This window comes from Coregonus clupeaformis, chromosome 13 (assembly GCF_020615455.1).
Source record: "Coregonus clupeaformis isolate EN_2021a chromosome 13, ASM2061545v1, whole genome shotgun sequence".
NCBI lineage: Eukaryota > Metazoa > Chordata > Actinopteri > Salmoniformes > Salmonidae > Coregonus > Coregonus clupeaformis.
Genome location: NC_059204.1, coordinates 39438867 through 39461296, shown reverse-complemented (window position 1 = coordinate 39461296; position 22430 = coordinate 39438867). Strand labels below are relative to the sequence as shown.

General features: G+C 43.3%; 1 protein-coding gene across 1 annotated transcript; it reads right to left on the bottom strand.

Annotated features, from left to right (window-relative positions):
- Positions 1-572: 572 nt before the first annotated feature.
- LOC121579889 (short transient receptor potential channel 7-like) lies at positions 573-16973 on the bottom strand. Its single transcript, XM_045224369.1, has 12 exons — positions 16480-16973; positions 6710-7472; positions 5288-5470; positions 4749-4913; positions 4402-4618; positions 3958-4200; positions 2399-2663; positions 2061-2256; positions 1544-1765; positions 1359-1445; positions 1169-1244; positions 573-1023 (listed from the first exon to the last, which is right to left on the bottom strand). The coding sequence occupies exons 1-12, from the start codon at positions 16869-16871 to the stop codon at positions 893-895; spliced, it is 2940 nt and encodes a 979-aa protein (XP_045080304.1). The 5' UTR covers positions 16872-16973; the 3' UTR covers positions 573-892.
- Between the last annotated feature and the right edge of the window lie 5457 nt (positions 16974-22430).

Sequence of the window (22430 nt, the reverse complement as noted above, 5' to 3'; positions counted from 1 at the left end):
AATTTCCTCATTCATGTTTATTGATAAAGGACATCATGCCGCTTGCTTTATAGCGAGTATCACTTTCTCCTGATTCGACTCACACGAGGCTCGAACCTAGGACCTCTGCATTGCTAGCACATGTAGCTGCCCTCCTGAAGCCTCTTACCAGTTGGAGTAAAGCTAAAAAGCTAGCTATTCGGTGGCGCAAGTGGGGACACTTCAGGCTGAGGAGTAAGTTTCACACATCCCCATGTGCCACATTCCACCCCTCAAACTTACTCAACAGCGACCCCAATTTTGAGCTGAGCGGAACTGTAGATCCGGGTCACGGTACTACTGTAAAGGACGTAACGCTGCCTGCTTAGTGATACCCCTACCTCCTGATTCAGCTCACACAGAGGCTCGAACCCAGGACCTCTGCCTTGCTAGCACACATTACCAGCCTCCTGAAGCGTCTTACCAGTCGGCGCCACACGAAAAAACTAGCTATTCGGTTGCCAAGTGGGGACATTTCAGGCTGTGGAGTACATTTTACACATCCTCATGCGCTACAGTAGCGTCAATAATAAAGGCAGGCCTACTGAATAAGCATTATTATTATTATTTTATTTCAAAAAATTCTAAATATTTCAATACAAACATTCTATTTTATTTTTTTACAAATGTTAAATACTCATCTACACACATTCATCAGCATTCCACCTAGGTTATCCTACTATTTTACAGGCAGAATGACTAATGTGAATATATATATATTTTTATCTATAGAGGAACACAACTTCAGGTAGCCTACCCTACACCTTAAAGTGGAGTGCAATCCCAGAATCTAACAACACACTATGAATCTAAGTTTGAAGGTTTTATACAAAGTTCTTATACAGAGGACACCGCTCAATTCCCATCAGGGTTTCTAGGCATTCTTGCTAAGCTTGTCACCAAGCTGTTGGATCAAGTCAGCTAGTTCCTCTGTGGCCTGAGACTTCTCCTCCAGGAGCTCATAGCGCAGGCTCGAGATGTCCTGCTTGATCTCCTTCAGCTCACCTGCAAGGGATGCACCACAGGTTATTGATCACTCGATCCACTAAAACTCCATGTCACAGCCTTGCAGTTGTAAGAATGATCAGTCTTCCGTTGAGAGGGCACAACAGCTTTATGATCTTACATAATGGATATGAATCATGCTCACCTTCGTTGATTTCGTCATTTTCACTGTCAACCTGAGCCTTTAGCACATATCGCTTAATGAGCCTCTTCATAAGTTTCTTTCAAGAAAAGAGAGGGAATCGGAACTTTAGAGACAACAGTTCAGAATGTAGCACGTCTGAATATTGTCTGATCTTGCTAATTAATCAAATTGACTGGTATGGAGTAAGTACCTGGTATCGAGTAGGATGTTTGATGGGTTTTCTAATGGTGAAGTCATCCTGACCTGGTGTCCTGGTTTGAGGTCTGTTCTGATTAAGCTGAAACGGAACAGAAACCACACACCCATTAAAACATATTAATTAAAGAGGTAGATATACAACCGGCTACAGCCTCTCCCTAAAAGCCAACATCTGACCTTGAATCGCAAATTGATCATGGCCGTCTCACGCTTGTTGTCATGGTGATGGGCTTTGGCCTTGCACAGCCTCACCAGACAAGCCCTTGTGCGCAGGGCTAGGTAGTAGAAGGACTTGGGACTGGGAACCAGGTTAAATGGTGGGGGCAGAGTACGCCCCTCGTCAAAGTAGGAGAGCCAGAGTTTGGCACGGGCGAACTTCCACTCCACATCAGCATCCTCCTGTTGAGATTGAGACAGACCATGGTATAACTGGAGAGTAGTGAAAGGTGAGGGGCAATGACTCAGTTTGGAGCACATTCATACAATGAATCTAATATGGTCTGATTATTTTATCATAACTGCTCACAACAGTGTACTCCCAAAATGGTACATGAATACAACAAACATAACAGTAATAACTCACCCATACTGTAAATTGACATAATTCCCCTCTGACCTCAAAGCATTGATTATCGACTATTTATCTCCTGTGAATTCACTAGTGGTGTTTAGGCCTATTGGTTCCTAGTCTCACCTCAATCTCCTGATAGGAGTGATTGATCATTGCAATCAGCATGTTGAGCAGTACGATTACCATGGTTACATTGTAGACGCCAAAGAGAACATAACCAATGTTCTCTATGAACTTATGGTCATATTTCAAGACCACAGAGATAACCTCAGACAAGCCGAAGATGGACCAAAATAGAGTCTTAAAGCTCTCCTCCACCCTGTGAACACACATAATCAAACAAAACACACAGGCACGTGCAAACGCGCATACACAGACATTAATAAATAACACACAAACTAATAAATAGACATATCTACTTAAAGCATGTCATTTACAGGAACAGGCAGGAGGGCACTTACGTGGTGAAGGCGGGGTTGTACTTGGCACCAAGGTAATAGGAATATAGATTGAACATGCCAATCATGAAAGCCAGGAAGACCATTATGAAGATGACCATGAACTTGAAGATGTCCTTGACCGTCCGGCCGAGGGAGATTTGAAGTGGGCCGAAGCTCTCATTGGCAGGCAAGATGTAGGCAATGCGGGAGAAACTGAGCACCACTGCAATTGAGTACAAACCCTCGGAGATCAGCTGAGGGTCAGAGGGTAACCACCTGTTCCTGGCTGAGAGAGAGAGGGGTTGCTTTTAAATGTCACTTTGTGACCTTGGGACTGACTATAAGGTTCTATGACATTTTGGTAAAAAATGTGTTATTCACATGGAGTTGCTCATTAGGTGGTCCTTTACATGTGAGATACTGTACAGTATGTCCGATATTCTTTTTTAGAAATATCAGAAAGTTATATCTGTGCAAACACCTTTTATCTTGGTGCTATATAAGGTTCTACCTGCAATCTGATCACACAATACTCGTTGTCAATAAAAAATAATTGTATGTAAGGTGATATGCTTATTTAGTCATGAAAGAGGAAGACATCACAAAACAGTTCTGAGATCTGGGACTTGAAAAATACTAATTTCAAAACTATACATTTTGAAGATAGAATCTTATAGTACCAAGTCCATGATTTCTCATATCATAGGTCCTCTTTTTACATAACTTTTTTTTTTATCACCGCTTTTTCAGAAGAATGACCATAATGTAACTCTTTATGGTAAAAACAAATACATACCGGTGCCTTAGAGCATATTTAAGGCCCTTAGGAGAGGCTTTGCTGTTTTTTTCTTGTTCTATATCAATACGAAAACCTCCATGGAAGGGGTATTTCACAAAAACTACAAACTTACCAATTTGTATTGATAACTAGCAAGTAGTTTACTGACTTTGGGTGTCAGAGACCAGAAAAATATATCAGTTTACTCATCCAGAGCTAAGCTTTAGCAATGTTGCTAGTTATCCATAGGATATAATGTATTTGTCATTTTAAGGAACTATCGTTTTAACAAATGTGTGATGAACATGAATTCATGTTTGATGATGTGATTAGAAAGAAGGAATGGTTTTCTCTTTATTTAATCTTTAAATGTCTATACTTTTCTATTGACATTGAAATAATTGTAACATTCTGTGCCTGATAGAACCTTGGCTGAACCCAGATTTACATTTCAGAGTCACAAGCTACTATCTGTGATTGCACCCCATATAAAAACAGACTTACAAATGTCTTAGGATTTTGACATTCTGTAATTTAGGTACCTTTAAGGTGAGGACATTCATTGGTTATGAAAGAAGAATTCACTACAAAACAGTTCTGAGATCTGCGATGTGAAAACTTGAAGGCTCAATATCTCAGAACTATGCTTTGCGCAGATAGAACCTTATAGTCCCAAGGTCTCAACCTGTTACAGATTTAATACAGTAAGGTTACTGTAATGCTACATGCACAGCCTGTTAGGCTGTAGCCAGAGATTAACCATTGTCATTATTATCATTTTGAATTATAAAGTGTCACTGACCATGGGTGTAGTATGCTACATTTGGTGGCAGTGAGGCGTTGCTCAGGTCTATGTTGGGCATGTTGGGCACATACATGTCCACATACAGCTGGGCCTCAGAGGCTCTCAGGAAGGCCATGAGCCGAGCCGTGAAGGATGCCACGAAGATGGACAGCATGCCAAAGTCTAGCACGTTCCACAGGTGCATGATGTACTCCCTAGGCCCATCAGCCCAGATCTCCTTACACTCCGACCAGATCATCCCTAATAAATAGAGTGCTTTTCAGTAAGTGCAAAAGCCCTCTGTTTTGAACATACGAGTGTTATGATTTTAATACTTTAAGATTTTATTCAGATTATACCATGGTGAAGAAACAGGAACAAAGAGATATGAATAGACTGGATAATAAAGTGTCTCCCACAAAACCCCACAAAAGCAGCTGTTTGAAAACCAGAGTAAATTACCAAGCACCCAATTCATGATGAGCATCTCAGTCCAGGAGAACTGACTGGTTTTGACCCTGAACACCTGAAGAGGGTGGTCGGTTATTGTCTCATTGGGAAGGTTCTTGACCCCTTCGAAGCGGTCCGATGCATTGATTACCAGTAGTCCAAGAAAGATGGTGAATGACACAGCATGGGCCACAAACTTCATGAAGGGACTGCGGAGAATCTGACCCAACTGATATAGAGGAAATCAACCACATAAATGGCAACCATCAACCTCATGATATAAACATATAACTATTTTAATCATACAAATGTGTTAATGAGTGATTCTATGAACAAAATAGAAATGGGATTGTGTGTACCTTACTGCAGGGCATGATCCAGTATGCGATGGCGAGGAAAGGAAGGCCGACTGCTACTCCCAGGACTGTCCAGCATTTGACCCCAACAGACTGCTGCCTAAGTCCAGCTAGGTTCTCATACCACAGGGTCAGGAGCTGCTGCTGGCAGTTAGGATGGGCCACAAACTACAGAGACATGATGAAAAATAACTATGACATACTACAAGATTGATAACCAGACGCAAAGGGTGACTGCTTTGTCATACCTATTATATAGTGTTGTAGAATCCATTGGTGGGTGTGAAACAGCTGTAAAACACATATTTCATTTATATCCTGTTCCAGTTTCCCTCTTAAATAAACCCTTTATAGGGGACGTGACGATTGGGAGAATGTAATCACAAGTGTCTTTCTCATGGTGCTCTTGAGATTGATTGCTATTCAAATTAAGACTACTGAATCATGTTAGACACAAATACCAGAGGGAGATAACATTTAAAATGACTTTTAGAAAAAATAGCATGTTTGATTTCAGATTAAGGTTGAGTGGTTCAGCTAACCTTCTTGACCTCGTACTTTATGGCCAGTTTGACCCGGATGAGGCAGGGTCGACTGTGATCACTGGGTAGAGCTTGGTCCACATCCCCATTCAAAATGGCCTCCACCTCCTCCGTGTCTCTGCATAAGTCAAGCACTCCCACCACAAAGTCCTTACACTGCATGGACAGCTTCCTGTAGTCATTCTACCGAAGAGAGAGAGAGAGAGAGAGAGAGAGAGAGAGAGAGAGAGAGAGAGAGAGAGAGAGAGAGAGAGAGAGAGAGAGAGAGAGAGAGAGAGAGAGAGAGAGAGAGAGAGAGAGAGAGAGAAGGAGGAGGCGAGGGAGAGAAAGAAAGGGAGAGGGAAAGAGATGTGTGAGAATTATTTAAAATGAGGCATATCCCAGGGGTCACACCTTTTGGTGAATTGTTAATGTCAGTCTCTCACTTTTTGGTCTGCATGTAAAATATTCCAATAGAAACCTGGAAAACCACAGACCAACCGTTTCTGCACTGACAAATCCTGTGTATATTTTCTTATCTCATTAAGGCAGGGTGTATTGGTGTGAGTTTGCATGCCAATGTTTGTGTTTGTCACACATTACGGTTCTTTATAATGAGCATAAACTGTGTGTGTGTGTTTGTGTGTGTGTGCACGCATTTGTACCTGTCTTTCTGTGGGTGTTCTTCAGACAGAGGAAAAACAGTATGTGTGCTTGTGAGTGTGTGTGTGAGTGTGTGTGTGTGTGTGTGTGTCTGTGTTTATACCCATCTATGTTAAACCTCAACCCAAACTATTTGGAGAGTTCAGTAATCAGTATAAAATAACAGAAAGGAGTCAGACTGGATATGAAAATCCTTGATTAGACTTGTTCTCCTCTTACTGATTGTCAGAATTTAATTCCTCTTGGAGTAGAGGTGGCTTATCTGCATGGGAGAGCAAATTGAATGGAAATACCAGAGCAAAGTTACTTTGCATTGCAAAAAAACATGGCCACAAACACTACATAAATATGCTTTATATGCTGTAAGTATGTTGTCGTGTATAATATGTTGCAAAGCCTGACATACAGTACACTCAGAAATTGCGATAATTTCTAACCGATCAATGACCGATTTGAGATTGTTCCCAATCTTCATTTTCTCACAGCGGGTTCCAATAATATTAGAGTGTGTCATTTGGTGAAGTGTACTGTACAGGGACTACCTGATTTAATCTCTTCCCAATTCATCATTTCTGTGAGTAATCAAAAGACACAAATCAGCTCTAGGGCTTTCAGAAAAATATCTACACAAAGCTTTTACATATTGCTAAATGAGTAAGAGGGGGGAGAGCATGTGTAAGAGAAAGTAAGCCAATACTATACATAGGTGAAAATAAATATCCCTTAGCAGTAAACCCCTTCCTTCAATCCTCAAGATTGGTCTTTCTGTGTGTTTCTCACCTTGAACTCAGTCTCGATGTTGGCGAGGCGAGCCAGCTCGTTGCTGAGCTCCAGAGCGGTGAATACAGGATCTTCACTAGACAGGGACAGGTAGGCGGCGCTGGCTAACCCTTTATAGGCATTCATCCTGGAGCGGGAGTGGCTGAACGAGTCACGGCACTGCTTGTCATGACACTCATTACATTTACAAAAGTAATCATGGGGCTTCTCGATGCGTGCTCCCTTCATCAACAGAGTGTGCACTATCTCATACTCCTGGCAGTGTGCAGCCAGAATGACCGGGGTCACGTCATGGGAAAAACGTGTACCGTCTTCATCGTAGGCATAAAAGTCATCATCTCTTAGCTCCTGCTCCAGGGGGCTTAGGGTTAGGCGCAGCCCACCACCGAATGCAGGGTGGGCCAGGATAGCCTCTACGATACGCACATATCCCTTACTGATGGCAAAGAGGAGGCCATCGCCCACACGCGCCAGCCCCTCCTTCTTCAGCAGCAGCTCTGTCACCTCCAAGTGCTCATTACCCACGGCCAACTGCAGTGCATTCTGACCCATGTAGTCCACACAGTTGACGTTGAGGGTCTTGGACTCCTCCAGCATCTTACGCACCACTGGGATGTTCCCGTACTCAGCAGCATCTAGGAAGCGCTCCTCCTCTGAAGTGAGACTGGTGCCCCGCTCACTGAACATGTAGGCAGGCCCACGGATAGCCTGCCGACGGCCCTTCTCTCGCACAGTCGTTTTTCTACGGTGCATGGTCTCAACTCTGGATGGAGAAAGACGGTGACAAAAAACACTATTCAGACTACAAGGAAGTTCACAGGAACTGAAGAGAAGAGTAAGTTGAAGAAAACATAACATTCAGTGCAGATGTTTATTTACACTTTTCAAAATGATAGAGTCGGGAGTGCTTGGATACTTTTTGTTAACTACAATTGCATGATTATGTAATTTCAGCATGTATAATACACAACATTCTTGGTTTACTGAGGTTTCTTTACTGAGCCATTGGATGACAGGTGTTCGTCTCTATGGAGATAGGTGTGATCTGCATCTGTTGAATTCTGATGGCTTTGATTGACAGCCAGAGGTTTGCTGTGGGCCTACAGCACTAGCTAAGCAAGACATATACTGAAGTCACTGATGGTGACTTCTGTCTCAATCCAGTCCTATAGGGTTTGTATGCCCAGTTACAGTTGAAGTCGGAAGTTTACATACACTTAGGTTGGAGTCATTAAAACTTGTTTTTCAACCACTCCACACATTTCTTGTTAACAAACTATAGTTTTGGCAAGTCGGTTAGGACATCTACTTTGTGCATGACACAAGTCATTTTTCCAACAATTGTTTACAGACAGATTATGTCACACCCTGGCTCTGGGGACTCTATATGTTGAGCCAGTGTGTGTAGTTTCTATGTGTTTTGTTCTATGTTCACAGTCTAGTTCTTGTATTTCTATGTTGGCCGGAGTGGTTCCCAATCAGAGGTAACGAGTGTCAGCTGTTGCTGGTTGTCTCTGATTGGGAACCATATTTAAACAGTCTGTTTTTCCCATAGTGTGTGGGATCTTGTTCCTTTTGGTTTGTTCCATGTTGGTTGTTTAACCTAGGACGTCACGTCAACGTTTATTGTTTTGTTTGTGTTATCACTAAAGATAATAAAATATGTTCGTTCATCACGCTGCGCCTTGGTCTACTCCATTCAACGATCATGACAGAAGATCCCACAATACCAGGACCAAGCAGCGTGTCCAGGAGCAGGCAGCCTGGACATGGGAGGAAGCGCCGGGAAAGGAGCTGGAGAGGTTGGCGATGGCCCAGGTGGGCAAAGTGTGGTCCTGGGAGGACATGCTCGGGGGAAAAGGGCCATGGGGTAAGGTTAAGGCCCTGGCGAGAGAGGAGCAACGGCGTCAACAGTGTCGTCGTCGGACGGACGAGAGGCAACCCCAAAAAGTTTTTAGGGGGGGGCACACGGCATGGGCGACTGGGCAGCAGGAGGCTGCCACAGGGCGAATTGGGAGATTAGGAGAGGAGGCCACCGGGTTTGGGGGGCCAGAAGGCAGGTTGGCGGAGCCTGGATGGAGAGCAGAGCCAACTCCCTGTACTCAGGCATGGCAGCATGAGACTGGGCAGGTTCCGCGGTATGCGGAGCTGCGGACTGTGCCACGAGTGGTCCGGCATAGTCCGGTACGTCCTGTGCGAGCACCCAGCACGTGTCGTGCGAAGGTGGGCATGCAGCCAGGACGGAGTGTGCCGGCTCAGCGCTCGTGGCCTCCAGTGCCTCTCCTCGGTCCCGGATATCCTGCGCCAGTGTCACGTGCTGTTATGCCAGTACGGGTACACAGCCCTGTACGTCCTGTGCTGATGCCTCACACAGAGTGTGTGAAGGTAGGCATTCAGCCAGGACGGGTGGTGGCCGCTCTTCACTCCAGGCCTCCTATCCGTCTCCACAGCCCGGCCCGGCCTATTCCTGCTCCTCGCACCAAGCCTACGGTGTGCGTCGCCAGCCCGGCCCGGCCTGTTCCTGCCCCTCGCACCAAGCCTACGGTGCGCGTCGCCAGCCCGGCCCGGTCTGTTCCTGCCACTCGCACCAAGCCTACGGTGCGCGTCGCCAGCCCAGCCCGGCCTATTCCTGCTCCCCGCACCAAGCTAATGGTGCGCGTCGCCAGCCCGGTCCGGCCTGTTCCTGCTCCCCGCACCAAGCTAATGGTGCGCGTCGCCAGCCCGGCCCGGCCTGTTCCTGCCACTCGCACCAAGCCTACGGTGCGCGTCGCCAGCCCGGCCCGGCCTGTTCCTGCCACTCGCACCAAGCCTACGGTGCGCGTCGCCAGCCCGGCCCGGCCTGTTCCTGCCACTCGCACCAAGCCAGGGGTGCGAGTCGTCCAGCTCCGGTAAGGCCCGTTCCTGCTCCACGCACCAAGCCAGGGGTGCGCATCGTCAGCCCGGTACGGCCCGTTCCGGCTCCATGCACCAAGCCAGGGGTGCGCATCGTCAGCCCGGTCCGGCCCGTTCCTGCTCCACGCACCAAGCCAGGGGTGCGCATCGTCAGCCCGGTCCGGCCCGTTGCTGCTCCACGCACCAAGCCAGGGGTGCGAGTCGTCAGCCCGGTAAGGCCCGTTCCTGCTCCACGCACCAAGCCAGGGGTGCGCATCGTCAGCCCGGTACGGCCCGTTCGGCTCCACGCACCAAACCAGGGGTGCGCATCGTCAGCCCGGTCCGGCCCGTTCCTGCTCCACGCACCAAGCCAGGAAGTGCGCATCGTCAGCCCGGTCCGGCCCGTTGCTGCTCCACGCACCAAGCCAGGGGTGCGCATCGTCAGCCCGGTCCGGCCCGTTCCTGTTCCACGCCCAAGCCAGGGGTGCGCGTCGTCAGTCCGGCACAACCCGTGCCTGGGTCACCGGTGCCTGGTCAGGTACCGGTCAGCTGCTCCACACCGGAGCTTAAGCAATCCGCTCCTACGATGTCCAGTCCAGCTCCAGCTCCAGCCAGCGGGGCCAGACCGGACCAGGGGTGCTACGGGGGGATTATTGGAGGGTGGTGGGCAAGCCCGGAGCCGGAACCGCCTCCGAGGAGGAATGCCCACCCAGCCCTCCCCTGTTTGGTTTATGTGGAGGCGCGGTCGCAGTCCGCGCCTTTGGGGGGGGGTACTGTCACACCCTGGCTCTGGGGACTCTATATGTTGAGCCAGGGTGTGTAGTTTCTATGTGTTTTGTTCTATGTTCACAGTCTAGTTCTTGTATTTCTATGTTGGCCGGAGTGGTTCCCAATCAGAGGCAACGAGTGTCAGCTGTTGCTGGTTGTCTCTGATTGGGAACCATATTTAAACAGTCTGTTTTTCCCATAGTGTTTGTGGGATCTTGTTCCTTTTGGTTTGTTCCGTGTTGGTTGTTTAACCTAGGACGTCACGTCATCGTTTATTGTTTTGTTTGTGTTATCACTAAAGATAATAAAATATGTTCGTTCATCACGCTGCGCCTTGGTCTACTCCGTTCAACGATCATGACAGATTATTTCACTTATAATTCACTGTATCACAATTCCAGTGGGTCAGAAGTTTACATACACTAAGTTGACGGTGCCTTTAAACAGCTTGGAAAATTCCAGAAAATGATGTCATGGCTTTAGAAGCTTCTGATAGGCTAATTGACATCATTTGAGTCAATTGGAGGTGTACCTGTGGATGTATTTCAAGGCCTACCTTCAAACTCAGTGCCTCTTTGCTTGACATCATGGGAAAATCAAAAAGAAATCAGCCAAGACCTCAGAAAAGATTTGTAGACCGCCACAAGTCTGGTTCATCCTTGGGAGCAATTTCCAAACGTCTGAAGGTATCACGTTCATCTGTACAAACAATAGTACGCAAGTATAAACACCATGGGACCACGCAGCCGTCATACCGCTCAGGAAGGAGACGCGTTCTGTCTCCTAGAGATGAACGTACTTTGGTGCGAAAAGTGCAAATCAATCCCAGAACAACAGCAAAGGACCTTCTGAAGATGCTGGAGGAAACAGGTACAAAAGTATCTATATCCACAGTAAAACAAGTCCTATATCGACATAACCTGAAAGGTCGCTCAGCAAGGAAGAAGCCACTGCTCCAAAACCGCCATAAAAAAGCCAGACTACGGTTTGCAACTGCACATGGGGACAAAGATCGTACTTTTTGGAGAAATGTCCTCTGGTCTGATGAAACAAAAATAGAACTGTTTGGCCATAATGACCATTGTTATGTTTGGAGGAAAAAGGGGGTGCTTGCAAGCTGAAGAACACCATCCCAACCGTGAAGCACGGGGGTGGCAGCATCATGCTGTGGGGGTGCTTTGCTGCAGGATAGACTGGTGCACTTCACAAAATAGATGGCATCATGAGGAAGGAAAATTATGTGGATATATTGAAGAAACATCTCAAGACATCAGTCAGGAAGTTAAAGCTTGGTCGCAAACGGGTCGTCCAAATGGACAATGACCCCAAGCATACCTCCAAAGTTGTGGCAAAAGGGCTTAAGGACAACAAAGTCAAGGTATTGGAGTGGCCATCACAAAGCCCTGACCTCAATCCTATAGAACATTTGTGGCAGAACTGAAAAAGTGTGTGCGAGCAAGGAGGCCTACAAACCTGATTCAGTTACACCAGCTATGTCAGGAGGAATGGGCCAAAATTCACCCAATTTATTGTGGGAAGCTTGTGGAAGGCTACCCAAAATGTTTGACCCAAGTTAAACAATTTAAATGCAATGCTACCAAATACTAATTGAGTGTATGTAAACTTCTGACCCACTGGGAATGTGATGAAATAAATAAAAGCTGAAATAAATAATTCTCTCTACTATTATTCTGACATTTCACATTCTTAAAATAAAGTGGCGATCCTAACTGACCTAAGACAGGGCATTTTTACTAAGATTAAATGTTAGGAATTGTGAAAAACTGAGTTTAAATGTATTTGGCTAAGGTGTACAGTGGGGGAAAAAAAGTATTTAGTCAGCCACCAATTGTGCAAGTTCTCCCACTTAAAAAGATGAGAGAGGCCTGTAATTTTCATCATAGGTACACGTCAACTATGACAGACAAATTGAGAAAAAAATCCAGAAAATCACATTGTAGGATTTTTTATGAATTTATTTGCAAATTATGGTGGAAAATAAGTATTTGGTCACCTACAAACAAGCAAGATTTCTGGCTCTCACAGACCTGTAACTTCTTCTTTAAGAGGCTCCTCTGTCCTCCACTCGTTACCTGTATTAATGGCACCTGTTTGAACTTGTTATCAGTATAAAAGACACCTGTCCACAACCTCAAACAGTCACACTCCAAACTCCACTATGGCCAAGACCAAAGAGCTGTCAAAGGACACCAGAAACAAAATTGTAGACCTGCACCAGGCTGGGAAGACTGAATCTGCAATAGGTAAGCAGCTTGGTTTGAAGAAATCAACTGTGGGAGCAATTATTAGGAAATGGAAGACATACAAGACCACTGATAATCTCCCTCGATCTGGGGCTCCACGCAATATCTCACCCCTTCAAAATGATCACAAGAACGGTGAGCAAAAATCCCAGAACCACACGGGGGGACCTAGTGAATGACCTGCAGAGAGCTGGGACCAAAGTAACAAAGCCTACCATCAGTAACACACTACGCCGCCAGGGACTCAAATCCTGCAGTACAAGACGTGTCCCCCTGCTTAAGCCAGTACATGTCCAGGCCCGTCTGAAGTTTGCTAGAGTGCATTTGGATGATCCAGAAGAGGATTGGGAGAATGTCATATGGTCAGATGAAACCAAAATAGAACTTTTTGGTAAAAACTCAACTCGTCGTGTTTGGAGGACAAAGAATGCTGAGTTGCATCCAAAGAACACCATACCTACTGTGAAGCATGGGGGTGGAAACATCATGCTTTGGGGCTGTTTTTCTGCAAAGGGACCAGGACGACTGATCTGTGTAAAGGAAAGAATGAATGGGGCCATGTATCGTGAGATTTTGAGTGAAAACCTCCTTCCATCAGCAAGGGCATTGAAGATGAAACATTGCTGGGTCTTTCAGCATGACAATGATCCCAAACACACCGCCCGGGCAACGAAGGAGTTGCTTCGTAAGAAGCATTTCAAGGTCCTGGAGTGGCCTAGCCAGTCTCCAGATCTCAACCCCATAGAAAATCTTTGGAGGGAGTTGAAAGTCTGTGTTGCCCAGCGACAGCCCCAAAACATCACTGCTCTAGAGGAGATCTGCATGGAGGAATGGGCCAAAATACCATCAACAGTGTGTGAAAACCTTGTGAAGACTTACAGAAAACGTTTGACCTGTGTCATTGCCAACAAAGGGTATATAACAAAATATTGAGAAACTTTTGTTATTGACCAAATACTTATTTTCCACCATAATTTGCAAATAAATTCATTAAAAATCCTACAATGTGATTTTCTGGAAAAAAAATTCTCATTTTGTCTGTCATAGCTGAAAATTACAGGCCTCTCTTATCTTTTTAAGTGGGAGAATTTGCACAATTGGTGGCTGACTAAATACTTTTTTCCCCCACTGTATGTAAACTTCCGACTTCAACTGTAAATAAATGCAGGTTCAAGATGATCTTTAAGTAGCCTACATTCAGAATGCTGTAGAATCTGTTTCAGTCCAATGACAGCTACTGCAGCTACTTGGTATATGAAGCGGAATGATGGGCCTGGGGAAATGTTACCACTCTAAAATTCATAAATGGGGCTATGGATGCAAGGACTGAGTCCATGAGCTCAACAGGATACAGTAGTTTCACACATTTGGTTATATTATGTTTGTTTTCAAATACTCCAAATGGGAGTGTTATAAATACTAGGAATATCATATACCATAAACAGGCCTACCAATAATAGTATCTCATAAATAATGTAGTAAGACAGGTGTAGGAAGACAGTTGTACCAAACTTATGAGGGAAATATCCCAGATTGTGCCTTTTATCAATAATGAGAATATCAAGAAGGCCGGTAGCCTGCCATGTAGCTAAAACAACCAAGACAAATTATTCCAAAAATACATGTACATTTTGCACGTTATAAAAGGCAAGCTTGTTCCTTTGATTTGACCTATATCAAAATGTCGAGCAAAAATCAACGTGACTTCTCCAATGAGCCAACCTGAAGTATAGGGGTAGCTACACTTTGAAACAGCAGTAATATGTAAATGCTTCCATACAGCCGTTACACAGTAGGTAGTGTAAAGCATAGCACAGAGAATTTACATACTTCCTCAATTCCCGACTTGGAAGACAACACATCTTCTAAACTTCAATGTCTAATTGCAGGGGGTTCATTTGAATTTAGAAAATGCTCTGTTATTAAATATATGTTTGGCTCCATGAAGTAATACAACAATGTGTACGCCACCATTTTGTCTATTTCAAATCTTCTCATTGATCGAGACAAGTGAGTGTCATCATGACATTTGGCACTTTGTGGTGGACACCCACCTTTCTCAATTAATGAGAGAAGATTTGAAATAGACAAGATGGCGGTTCTATGCCCGTAAATGCCCTTGTATGGAGCATGCCCTTGTAAATTTCAAACTCTCCAAAAAAGTGTTTAAAATTCAAAAAACTGGCAATAATGAATAATGTAGTTTCTTGCAATAGCCCTGTCTGACTTTAAAAATATTTCTCAATACACTTTTTAAGGTGTCTGACGGAGTTTACATAAATCCAGTTAAGATAGCTGATACTTTGGTCTATGAAAATATATATTTTAAATGTTGTTAATATTGAGAAAAATATTTGTATATAAAAAAGTTGAGATTGTCCCATCTTTCAAGAATCCCTGACTCAGGGTAAATTGTGCCAAGAGACTACTTTTTTTGGACAAGCTATGTTTTCAAAACTGTTATGTTTACATTAATTATGATTATTTCCAGGGATACACAACATCCTGTAATATGTGTAGATATCTTTGTTAGAAAGAATAGTATACTTCCCTTGACGCTGTGGTGTAGTGGAGGGTATACGCAGGTATACCCACTCATTTTTCAGTGGGCATAATCATTTCTTAATAATCCCCATTGATGCGTATCAAAGTAGTGTAGTGGAGGTATACGCCATATCAATTAATAAGGCTGATGGAACAGATCAGAATGTTTAGCTTAAAATGTTGATAAACTATAATTTCATCACATTTTAGGCGCAACAATGTGCACATGGCGGTTGGCCTATGTGCGAATGTTCCAAAATGCAATTTGCGGGGGGAAAAAATATTAAATGCGCACTGCACATGAAAGTGGTTTCATGGTGGATAGAGATGGAAACATCCGTTAGAAATGTTGAAGGTGGGAAGATCTAAAGAGATGAAAGTTGAAAGAAAACCAATAGAACAGGAGAATGTATAGGCCATTGAGGAAGCCTTTATAAAATAATTGCCAACACATTTCTATGGTGGGATTTTGGCTATAGGCTACTTTGAAGCAAGATAGGACATGCCTCATAATATGAAGTAAAACGTCCAGGTTTCAAACAATTAGGGAACGGGAAAAATATTGCCATGCTAATAATAGCCCATGCCTACCTGGCAAAATGATATCATGATTACTTGCATCAATCCAGTGGCCATTTGTTTTGCAAACTCCATCTCATGTGCTACAGAAACACTGCTAACCAGACAACAGTACTAGGTGCATGTGCACTTGAATTAAAGGGTAACTGCACTCAAAAATCTAAATGTCTTCGATTTTTCCAGACATCAAAAGTGGTTTCCTGAGGAAGCAATGAGGAAGCATTGTGCACTGAGGAAGCATTGTGGTTTAAGCATTGTTATGGAGAAAAAAAGTAATTATATTCAAAAAGTGTGACATTAAGAGCAAAAACCTGAATAATAAAGAAAAATCTGAAACCTGTGAATTTCTGACTCAGTTGACAGCCTCATTTATCATTCAGTGGTAGGCCTACTATTAGCCTACTTGCACAGTACAGCTTGGGTTGGCCTGACTGTGAAAGACAAATATGGGATTGATCAATTTAGGTAATTCAGGGTGTATGTCACTGTTTCTCATATCATCTTTCACAAAGGGTGCCTTTCCTTTGCTGGGCGGGCCGTTTGGGAGATGTTTGGCAAAATTAGAGTACACCCACTTCACCAGGCACCACTACACCACTGCCTTGATGTAGTGATGCTGAATGTAAAAACTGGCTCAACATACCCCACTCTCCCTTATAGGCGCTACTCTCGCTAATAGGATAACATTTCCTGATATTATTATGGTGGTTATTTACGGTATCGCCCAACAAGTGTCGCACTTACGTTTTCTGAGGTGAGTTGCTGTGATCGTACTCAGAATGATCCCACTGACTGTCGAAATCTTGCAGCCCGACATCTGAATTCCTAGGGATTTCTTTTACTTGAGACTGATAGGCACCGTTGTGGTCCTCATATGTATTCATCGAGACGATTTGTTGGTCGTGATGGTCGGCGTCGCTGTACACCGTGTTATCATACCACTCTCCTCTCGGATTCTGTCGTCGTCTGTACAAAGCATCCGGCAGAGTCATACATCGGGTTAAAATTGGGGGATTAAAAAACAGGGTGTCATCGACGACAGTGGATGGTAACGGTTGAGGATCAACCTCCCACTGCTCAGATGCGCTCTCATGACAGTCTCTATTAGGTGGGGAGGAAACCGCTGCTGCTCTCATCACGAGTGTGTGGCTTCAGGTGTCTTTATCTCGTCCAGTTCCAACAGTCTTCTAGTGGTTCTGAATGACAATATTGACCAAATAGCTACCCATAAAACACCCTTGAGCAGTCGCAATACATTGACAGAGCAAATATCTCTCTCTCTCTCTCTCTCTCTCTCTCTCTCTCTCTCTCTCTCTCTCTCTCTCTCTCTCTCTCTCTCTCTCTCTCTTTCTATCTCTATCTCTCTCCCTATGCAACTGATATAGGCCTAAATCTGGTGTAGGATATAATCCAATTCAATTGGGACCTTTTTGTAGGTCAGATAGTGGTAGCCTAATCAAAAAGGGTTTTCATTTTTCATCAACTCATCTCCGAAAAGCTTGACATAAACTAAACTCCTGTGTTATCTGTAGTGGAGTCGGTACCCGTATATAACATGTCAGGTGCACTAATTTCCGTCTTTGAACTGCCAAATCTTCGCTGATGAATTAGGGCTGTCTATTAAATCCCAACATCCTGTTGTGGGGCTTTGATCCACTTCAAAGGCGCAAACAGGGCTATCAAGACTGGTGTGTGCTGTAGTGCAGCAGGTTGCACATTATGCTAATCTAATGTAACTGCACACCATCCAAGCTAAAACAATTTTGTCTTTGCCAGAAAACATAACTAATTTGGCCCTACAACTTTCTCCTTTCAGCATTGAGGATTGAGAGATATTTCATTGCCGAACGTTTTATTTTAAGGATTTATTACTTGAACCTTATATGGTTGGGCCCTGATTTTGTGAGAATTCATAACAAATCATAATGTGTATGCAATCTTGCTTGCACCCTTTCATCTAATTATTTTCAATGGATTAGATTAGAATACAAAATCTGTGCCTATATGGGTCGCATATGTAGCTGTAATGAATCAAAATAATTTAAGATGACAAAGAAAAGATGAAAGGTACAGAATGTGCTGGGAAAATCTGTTATCAACAACAGAGTTCAGATAATTTGAGTCCAGGTTATTATGGGGCCCATCTGGTTTAGCCTAATCAATGGCTTTGATTACTGGAGGAACACCTCTGTCACAGACAGTGCTGCTCCAGGAAATCAATTTCCACAAAATTAGACAAAGAGTATCATAACATAAATTAAGGCTACTTAACATACTGTATATTAGATCTCTGGGCCATGGGAATATGTATAATGTGTAATGGTTGTATAGGTAGGATTGTAAAGGGAACCAGTAAACTGCCCGAATTTTGGTAACTTTCAAGGACTTTATGTAATTTATCACAAGACATCTATTGGCCCTTTCGGGTACTTCAGATTATCACAGGTGTCTGTAATTATCTCTGGCCCGCTGTGTGGCCTTATCAAATGTCAAATGTATAAAATAATCAAATAAGATGATTTTCAACTACAAAATAGAATGATGAAGCTGTAAAACATCCTAAATATAAACCCTCAACATAGTGAATACCATTGGTGTTTAATATAATAATATGCCATTTAGCAGACGCTTTTATCCAAAGCGATTTACAGTCATGTGCGCATACATTTTTACGTATGGGTGGTCCCGGGGATCGAACCCACTACCCTGGCGTTACAAGCGCCATGCTCTACCAATTGAGCTACAGAGGACCACTATGAACGTTTCAGGCCGAAATATAATTGATATATATTTTTTATACACTTATTTATTTTACTATGTCAATATGTCTTTGTTCTCAATGTTTTGGCGCCAAACTTTTGGCAGTTGTGAAAAAAATCAATAGTTGGAAGAGTTGCAGACTTAATTCAAAATAATGACATTGCTGATTATAAACTTTTTTCATTAATTAGGCTATTTTCTCTTGAACCATATGGTCTATCCACTAGAAACACATGGACAATATGGACACACATATAACAAATTAATATGAATACATTTTTTATAAGTTATTCAACTATAAATTACTATAGATTGCCATAGATTACCTGTTAATTGCCAAAATTGCAGAAGATTCCGCTAACTTTGGTAAATTACCGGTAGCTTTGCAACCCTGGGTATAGGCCTACATGCTGTAAACATGGATAGATGCAGAATGGCTGATAGTTAAAATGAACTAAGCTGCATAATACACGTATATCATCTATTGGTTAAATGTAGATATAGGGGCAATATTTACTCTTACCTTCATAGAAAATGTGTTGAAGTTTCCCAAAATGTCCTATTGACTCTATTAAAGATTGTCTTTGAGTATCGAAGGACAATATAACTGAACTCCCACATAAAAAGGCACAAAAAGACCAGTGTTCCAGCTTCAAAAGGACCTATAATCCCATCACTGTTTATAATGCTGTTTCTGCCTGTCTGAGAGGAACCTGTCTGAGAGGAACAGGGCACGCACACACACGCACGCACGCACGCACACACACACGCGCGCGCGCGCACACACACACACAGTGGTATGGGGTTTAGTAATGAAAAAGTTAAAAATCTATTTATCATCATTTTGATATTGGATAAGCTGTCCCAAAATAGTTAACCACATCACCACAGGATTAACCTCATGTTACTGTTAACGTGATGCGACATTACTGATGCAGCTGAGGAATTTAATCTGAGTTGGTCCATTAATTTACATTTAAGTCATTAACAAACACTCAAGAGCGACTTACATTTAGTGCATTCATCTTAAGATATCTAGAAGGTGAGACAACCACATATCAGTCATAGTAAGTACATTTTTCCTCAACAAAGTTATCAGCAAAGTCAGTCTTAGTAAGAAATCAAAATTGCATTGCTGTAGTGGCCTACCAATTTCAAAGACAGATTTCAAAATGATTTGCCTACAGTATGTGAGGAATATTAATTAAAGGTTGTTGCCAATTATTGTTTTTCAGCTCTCATGGAGTGATGGAGACCTTTGTTAGGCCCTATGAAATAGCACCCTCTATTGATCAACAAAACAACATATTGTTTGCTGTATGGATTGAATTGATGTAGCATATTGAATATATGCCCAGGATAATTGTCTAGATGGGTGTACATTTTATTGGCCATAGCTTACCCTACAGCCATTAAACTAGAAACTCTTTGTCGCGTTCCCCTGCTCAGACGTTGCATGCATCAAGCAATGGTTGCGTACTACTTCACCAACTGGGCTGTCGGGCACCAGATTGTTATAACATATGCAGGCGTTTAAATGCTGCGTTCATAACCAAGTCGGAAGGTGGTAATTACCAGTTGTGAAGTCGTAAATGGGTAGTTGACGTGATGCCCCCTTTTTTAAATTGGTTAACATGTTGGCATATTATTACAAGTTATTTTTCTTTATTTTTTTTCTTTACATGGATCACAAGTAAACTCATGCAATGAAAAATGTACATTCTTAAAATGTTGAACCAAACGTGATAGTCTAATGGTATAACTGTCACAGGTAAGGTTGTGGAACTTTGAACTTAAGTAAATTAATGAAAAAATTCATTAAATTCTGCTCTTTGCGTCTTTTAATCATAACAGAAGTCTATTTCAAGAAACAAAAGTCCCCAAGTCAATTCATGATATTTCCAAATAGTTCTCATTGATTACATTTAGTCACCAAAACCAATGTCCACTTGGTGTGACACGATACTGTGATTAAAAAACGGGTATGAATTCGGGCACCATTGCACAGGGGATGGTCCTCTTGCAATGAGGAAGTACAAAAGACATTGCTGGAGCACATGGTCTAAACAGACTGTAAGCTTTATAAGAAATATTGATAAAAAATATTACACTTTTCTGCCAGTGCCATAAAAGGAGTCTGTTTCTTAGTCCTTTGGTGCGACACCATATGTGACATCAAATATGAAAATCATGAAAATAAAATATAATTGAAGTATAAAAAGCAATGAAAAACATGTTGTGATGAAATCAAATGAAAGGTTTACTGTAAACAATAATGTCCAAAAAGGAACATACAGCCTGAGATGTCCTATGATGTGACAGCCTTTTTCCCTTGGTGTGACATAAAGATAGTGTCACACCAGAGGAAATACTGTAGCTGTCACTCCGGGGGACATAACCCACTAATACACTTCTATAATGACCTTTTAAGGCTTATTTAACATCAAATAACACTTATTTGTATGATACCGGTACCTATTTGTATCCTTTTGCAATTTTGATCCTTTTAGGTGGTTCTGAGTGCAAGTTCTACATACTCATTCTCCCACACCTGGTTCTCACTCCCTGCACGGAGACTGTTTGCCCTGCCTTCAATATACCATGGCCGACCTCAGACCCAGTCGATCCGTTTATCTCAGTGGTCCTCCAATGGTATTCCTTTGCGGAGCATGGCACGCCCAGGCAGCGATTCCTGGGGCAGGAGCCACCCTGAGCTGGTGTCAGAGACACGTTGTGTTTCTCCAACCCTGTTGTTGGCTCCATAGTGTGGTATACTACTTTACCAACTCTGCAACAGGACACCTCTTGAAGGGCATCTTACCTCCCGCAGCTTCAGCTGTAGGTAGGTCGGGGCTTCCCACTGGGTGAACGCAGGGGGCACTGGTCTCCTCCATCACTAGAGGACTGTGCCCCTGTGCCTCGTTGTGCGCCCAAGTTAACCGCAATGTTGTTGGGGGATAACTGGTTGAGCCTCATAGTAGCATATGCTTGTCTCAAAGATTAAGCCAGCTAGCACCTTTAATGGGGATTCTGGGTTCGATCCCGGAATGGGAGCCTAAGAAACAGCTACCATACCCAAGGATTAAGGCAGCAGGCACGCAAATTACCCACTGCCGACTCGTGGAGGTATAGCAAAATAACAAAACAGGACTCTCTGTAGGCCCTGTATTTTACGAGGATCCATTGCTGTTGTTTAGAACTTTCATTTGACGACCTCCCGAGTGGCGCTGCGGTCTAAGGCACTGCATCACAGTGCTAGAGGCGTCACTACAGACCCGAGTTCGATCCCGGGCTGTATCACAACTGGCCGTAATCGGGAGTCCCATAGGGTGGCACACAATTGGCCCAGCATCGTTAGGGGAGGGTTTGGACGGTGGGGCTTTACTTGGCTCATCGCGCTCTAGCGGCTCCTTGTGACGGGCCGGGCGCCTGCAGGCTGACCTCGGTCGTCAGGTAAATTGTGTCATGTTTCAGAGGACGCATGCCTCGACCGAAGCCTCCCGAGTCCGATGGGGAGTTGCAGCGATGAGAAGAGATCGAAAAAGGGGGTACATTTAAAATGCAACATTTTTAAGTTGCATTTTACAGTTGTTAGAAACTTTTGAAAGTCTCATTAATAAATGAAAGGAAAAAAAAGTGCCATCCTGGTAATAATGTAAAAAATAATTGTTAAGCATGAGGCAGGTAAAATGATCATAATATGATCATGATCAAAAGTAAATGTATTTATTTTTATCTAGGTTACTCAAAATGTAATGGGGAGACACTTGGTTAATGTCAACATACAAGGTAATTGTGTTTTTCAATTGAAATTCCAGAATAGGATGACTGATTTAAATACAGAAGTAACTAATAATTAGTAAAAATCCCATTCTTGTCTATTTGGGAATCATTAAACCTGTATATTAGCATTTATAATGATGTCACACCAGAAC